The following is a 6,397-nucleotide window of genomic DNA, read 5'->3' on the forward strand; positions in this document are numbered from 1 at the left end:
AACAACCTTGAAGCTCCCATACGCGACCTCTTGGAGCTGGGGTCGTCGGGGTTGTCGGGGTCGTCGGGGTCGGAGTCGCACGCCAAGTGTTCGACAAAAATCCTGAACGAAGCTCGGCACTGCAGGAAGAGGAAGAAGAAGCTGCGCGCTTCTTTTTTTTCAAAACATACGGGCAAAACGGCGTCGTTTTGGCCCAGGAAATTTTTTTAAATGACCTGGCCAAAACGGCGTCGTTTTGGGCCAGGCCGAAAAAAAAAAAAATTAAATTCCCACCGTGTCCCCCCCCATCCCAGCTGTCACAGCCCGTCCCGGAATTTTAATTCCGAGAACGTGAAAAGACCAAAATGCCCTTAAACGGGACTAAGGGGCGAAAATTTAACAATTGGATTTACATTAGTATGTTTAAAGTTGTGTTTGGGATTTAAGTAGGGCCTCCTACCCTGATTCCCTCCCCAATTCCCGTATACTGTCATTCACTCTCTCTCTTCCCTCACGACTCTCTCTCACTCTCAGTTCTCTCTCTCTTCCTCTCCGACGCTCAACCTCACCCAAAACCACCTAAAACATAAACAAACGTCCAAGATAAGACCACATTTGGACTCCTGGAACTTCCACAATCACGTAGACATCAATTTCAGGTAAGTTCTACTTCGGAAAACCCTAGTTTTCAAAGTTCCCGTGAAATGGCACTGTTCATAAACTCTTAAATGGTGGTGTTTTAGCTTAAAACAAGATCACAGTGAGCTTAAGGAAGTCCCAAGGAAGCTCGGAGTGCTTCGTTGGAAGTTTTTGGACGTAAGAACACGGAGATCGACAAGTTCAAAGTTTGGCCGGAGCTTTCGAGGCTCTTTCCGGCGAATCCCCGGCGAGTTAGGAGTCGAGGTAGGTATCAATCTCTTCGTCTCGTCAAGTACTACAACTTTCCTTTTTGTTTCACTCAATTTCGTTGAGTATTGAAGAAGTTATACTCATTTGAAAAATACCCAGTTTCCGGCGACCTCCGAGGCTTTCGAGGCAGTTTCCGGCCAAACCAAGGCGAACTAGGTGTTGTGCAAGGTACCATTCTCTTTGTCTATTCAAGGGCTACAACTTTCGTTTTTGAATCACTTGATTTCGTTGAGAAATGACAAAGTTATAACAATTTGAAAAACTGCCCGGAAAACGGCCGCCGGAAAAACCAGTCCGGCGACCCAAGGAAGAAGAAGGTGCTACAGTTAAAAAAAATAAATAAATAAAATTATTTTAAAAATATGTCGACGTCCGTGACGTCGAGTAGATCACCGTGGTATATTCATATACCCAAATTGAGCACCGTATGAGAAAGTTATTAAGGATTGTTGGTTAGGTGTTCGAATAACGTTTTATAGTTTTCACATTTAGGTAAAAATGTGAATTGACGATCCGACCGTTGGATCGTTACCAAACTTTGATACGTTGTAATACGTAATATTCGAGGATTATTGGAACTTACGGATTGGGAATCCGAGTTACGGATCTTCCGGAATTGGAATTGTAAGTCCATAATATAAAATGTTAACCGTCACTTAGTTTTGGAAATTGACGGAGATCCGACCGTTGGATGGTAATGAAATTTTAGGAAGTTGTCCTAGAGGTATATTGTGGACCTCTGGAAGTTATGGATTTAAAATCTGAGTGGCAGATCTTCCGGATCGAACTACGTAGTGACGTATTTTATATAAGTTATATATTCTATCACTATGAATTCTGAGGTTGGAATTAATTATTGTTTTAGGCGCCGATCGTCATGACGCCTTGGCGTATTGTGCTAGGGAGTTGTAGGGCAAACTCCAGGTGAGTGGGCAGTTTTGTTTTCCGTATACATATATACTTGCCGTTTCCCAGAAATTGAAAATGCATGAAATTATGCTTTTAATGAAAATGTATAAAAGTATATGAGATATATTAGTTGAAATGCCATGCATAAAAGTATATGAAAAGTATATAGAAATGTGAATCGAATTGCCATGCATGAAATGATATGAAAAGTATGAATTGAGATATGATGCATATGAATGAATGGTGCGGCGGACGCACAGGTGAGTATCAGGTGAGTATTTAATTACTGTTATGATGATGTTGATATATATTGAGCTCAAATCCTGCACCATGGTTTAGTGCTTATAGTATTCACCGCATCGCACGCTCGCCTTGGATCCAAGTAGATGCTAGTCGTACAGTCCACGCGGAGTGGGTACGACAGGCCAGTCGCGAGAGTGTTAGTGAGATTCCGACTGGTGGGTGACCTTAGATTATGTGCACAGATGATTGATGAGAAAGCACTAGAGCGTAACTTGTGTGCAGAAGGCCGGACGGGTCACAGAGGTGACTCCGGTAGAGTGATAGTGATAGATTTTGAGCTCTAGGTTCAACCGTACAGGGCTATTAGAGGGCCTCCGGTTGATTACTTTCTTGCACCTGATATGATTATTGTTGATGCATCCATATTTAACTGTTGAATTAGACATGGCATGGCATGATTGATAAAGAAAAATGTTGAGATAGTAAAAATGAAGTTTTGAGAATATATATGTATATTTATATTTTACATTTCTGGGAAAGTATACAGGTTTTACGGAGAGGGGTTACAATGCTTTGAAAAAAAAATTGGATTTGAAAAGAATTGTTTTACTGACCCACTCAATTTTGGTTTTGCGCCCCTCCAGGTTCAAGAATCACAAAGGTGTGGTGACTACGAGGAATTCGACGGTGTTCTGACAGATTGGTCAAAATTAGGACTCACCTTCGGGTGTATCAACTTATAAATTGTATCTTAAAGCTTCCGTACTGTGCAAATGGTTACGTCACTCTCACGTGACGGCCAGCATGCCCTCCTTCGGGATGGGGTGTGTCACCAGCCTTTCCTACCCGACCTCTATACAATTAAAAGCCCCAATTTTTCATCCTTCAACCCTAACTCAATACCCCCAAATCCTTAACTCCTCTCCTCTCCTCCCTTGCTGCTGCTGCCCCCAAACCCTCAACGTGAACTCCATCTCCTCCCTTGCTGCTCCTCTGCTGGCGGCTCCAACTCCATCTCCTCCCTTGGTTTTTATATTGTGATGTGAGTATTTATTTTGAATATTTTGTATATGTAGAATATATTTAATTAATTGAAATTCAATTCATATTTATTTTGTGAGTTTTTATTGTGAGTTTTTATTGATGGTTTGTTTATATTGATGATTTGTTTATATTGTGAGTTTTTATTGGTTTGTTTTTATTGATGGTTTGTTTATATTGTGATTTTTTATTTTCATTATTTTGTAGATGTAGAATGCAAGATGAGATATTTAATTTAATTGAAATCCAATTCATATTTATTTTGATTATGTTTATGGTTTGTTTATATTGTGTGAGTATTTATTTTGAATATTTTGTATATGTAGAATATATTTAATTTAATTGAAATTCAATTCATATTTATTTTGATTATATTGATGGTTTGTTTATATTGTGAGTTTTTATTTTCATTATTTTGTATATGTAGAAATTAGAATGCAAGATGAGATATTTAATTTAATTGAAAATCCAATTCATATTTATTTTTATTATGTTTATGGTTTGTTTATATTGTGAGTATTTATTTTGAATATTTTGTATATGTAGCAAGCATTATTATGGAACGGTTTTTTAAGAGAAAGTCATCATCGGGTTCGGGTAGTTCGAATAATGTTGATAGTTCAAATACTGTTGGTAGTTCAAGAACTCCAAGTTCAAGACAAAGTCAGTTAGATGATGTTTTGGGTAATCTTCAAGCGGATCCTGGATTAAGAACTCGAATAATAGATTATGACGCTAATATGAGAGATGAGGTCCGAAGATTATATCTACAAAAAGGACCTTGTCAACCTAGAGGTCATAATTTCCCAATAACTAATATGTCGGGAATTAATCGACGCTTCATTCCCCAATGGTTTGATGAGTTTGATTGGTTGGAGTATAGTGTATCTAAAGATGCGGCATTTTGTCTCTATTGCTATCTCTTTAAAACCAATTTTGAACAAGTGGGTAGTGAAGCTTTCACTGGAGATGGATTTAAGAATTGGAAGAAAGGGAGAGAAAGATTTAAGATGCATGTTGGACCGGTTGGGAGTGTTCATAATAAGGCTAGAGAAGCTGCTACAAATTTGATGAATCAAGCTACACATATTGAAACGGCAGTGAGCAAACACTCTGACCAAACTCGTAAGGCTTATCGCACATGCTTGATTGCTTCAATCAAGTGCACTAAGTTTTTATTGCGACAAGGTCTTCCTTTTCGTGGCCATGATGAAAGTGCCACTTCAAGCAATAGGGGAAATTACTTGGAGTTATTGCAATTCCTTGCAGATAATAATGATAAAGTTAGAGAAGTTGTGATGGAAAATGCTCCGGGGAATCTCAAATTACTAGCTCCTTCCATTCAAAAAGAAATTGTGAATTCATGTGCCCTTGAAACACTTGATGCTATCATGGATGGTCTAAAAGATAGATTCTTTTCAATATTGGTGGATGAAGCACGTGATGTGTCTGTGAAAGAGCAAATGGCTATGGTGTTGCGTTATGTGGATGACAACGGGCATGTAATTGAAAGATTTGTGGGTATCCAACATGTTACCGACACTACTTCAAGTTCACTAAAGGATGCTATTGACACATTGTTTTCTCGCTACGGTTTGAGCATTTCCAAGCTAAGAGGACAAGGTTATGATGGTGCTAGCAATATGAGAGGTGAGTTGAATGGCCTTAAAACAAAGATATTGAGAGAACAACCTTGTGCATATTATGTTCATTGCTTTGCTCATCAACTTCAACTAGCTCTTGTTGCCGTAGCAAAGAATAATATAGACATTGCCTCTTTTTTTGCAACGGATAATAATGTGGTTAATCATGTTGGAGCATCTTGTAAGCGGCGTGATTCACTTAGAGGGCAACTTCAAGAAGAGCTTGTGATAGCTTTTGAAAATGATTGTCTTATAACGGGGCGAGGCTTAAATCAAGAAACAAGTCTCAAACGTGCCGGTGACACACGATGGAACTCACACTATGGTACCTTGATTAGCATCATTTCTATGTTTTCATCCGTGGTTCATGTGCTTCAAATGGTTATTGATGATAATCCCAATGAAAGTGCGGGTGAAGCAAATACGTTAATGAGAGTGATACTTACTTTTGAGTTTGTGTTTCACCTTTTCTTGATGAAAGTCATATTGGGACTCACAAATGATTTGTCACAAGCATTGCAAAGGAAAGATCAAGAAATTGTGAATGCAATGGCTTTAGTGAAATCATGCAAGGAAAAGCTATATTGGATGAGGAATAATGGGTTCGATGCATTGGTTGATGAAGTATCTTCTTTTTGTGAAAAACATCATATTGATGTTCCTAACATGGAAAAGGCATTTATACTTCCAGGGAGGTCAAGGCGTTATGCTCCAATAAAGACAAATCGTCATCATTATCGTGTGGAGCTCTTTATTTATGTCATTGATGAGCAAATTACGGAGTTAGAGGATCGCTTTAATGAGGTAAATACCGAGTTGCTTATTTGTATGGCATGTTTGAGTCCGAAAGATTCATTTGTAGCTTTTGATAAACCAAAGTTACTTCGTCTTGCTCAATTTTATCCTCAAGACTTTTCGGATGAAGATCGTTTGGCACTTGAAGATCAACTTGAGATTTATATTCATTATGTGTGTTCCAGTAGTGATTTCTCTCAATTGGAAGGGATTGGTGATCTTGCAAAAAAAATGGTGGAGACAAGGATGCATCAAGTATTCAATTATGTATATTTGCTCATTACATTGTCTTTAGTTTTACCAGTTGCAACTGCTTCAGTGGAGAGAGCATTTTCTGTCATGAATATTGTTAAGGGTCCACTTAGGAACAAAATGGGAGATCAATGGTTGAGTGATAGCTTGCTTGTTTATATTGAGAGAGATATTTTTGCTTGTATTGAAAATGAAGCTATAATGCTTCGTTTTCAAAATATGAAACCTCGTCGTGGACAATTATAGTTTGTAATATTGTTTCCATTATGAATTATGAATGAAAGTACTATGATTTCATTTTCAATATGTTTTTCCATCCTAAATTTTTATTTGAACTTTTACACTGCGACCCCTTGGGGTAAGATTCCTGGATCCGCCACTGTTCGTCAGTACTATATTATCCAACAAAATATATATTAATAGTATAGTGCTATTTACACATTCATTTTTGTTTTCAATTTCAAAACACTCCTTGTTAGTTTCTGCCTCTTTAATCTTCTTCAATTCATTCGCTCCGACGACTGAAAAGTTAGAGAGTGTGTCAGAGATAAAAAAAAATGGTGTGTGCATAACACCACCCTACTAATATTGTAGTTTGTTTATAGGGACACTTTGGATACGGTCCC

At 38.0% G+C, this 6,397-nt stretch overlaps 1 protein-coding gene across 1 annotated transcript; it reads left to right on the forward strand.

Annotated features, from left to right (window-relative positions):
• The first annotated feature begins 2,861 nt into the window (after positions 1–2,861).
• LOC139192099 (uncharacterized) lies at positions 2,862–6,075 on the forward strand. The gene is made up of 2 exons (XM_070813404.1): positions 2,862–3,082; positions 3,628–6,075. Exon 2 carries the CDS (start codon positions 3,639–3,641, stop codon positions 6,015–6,017), a length of 2,379 nt encoding a protein of 792 aa, XP_070669505.1. The 5' UTR covers positions 2,862–3,082; positions 3,628–3,638; the 3' UTR covers positions 6,018–6,075.
• The last annotated feature ends 322 nt before the right edge of the window (positions 6,076–6,397 follow it).

Source organism: Malus domestica, chromosome 15, assembly GCF_042453785.1.
Source record: "Malus domestica chromosome 15, GDT2T_hap1".
Lineage (NCBI taxonomy): Eukaryota > Viridiplantae > Streptophyta > Magnoliopsida > Rosales > Rosaceae > Malus > Malus domestica.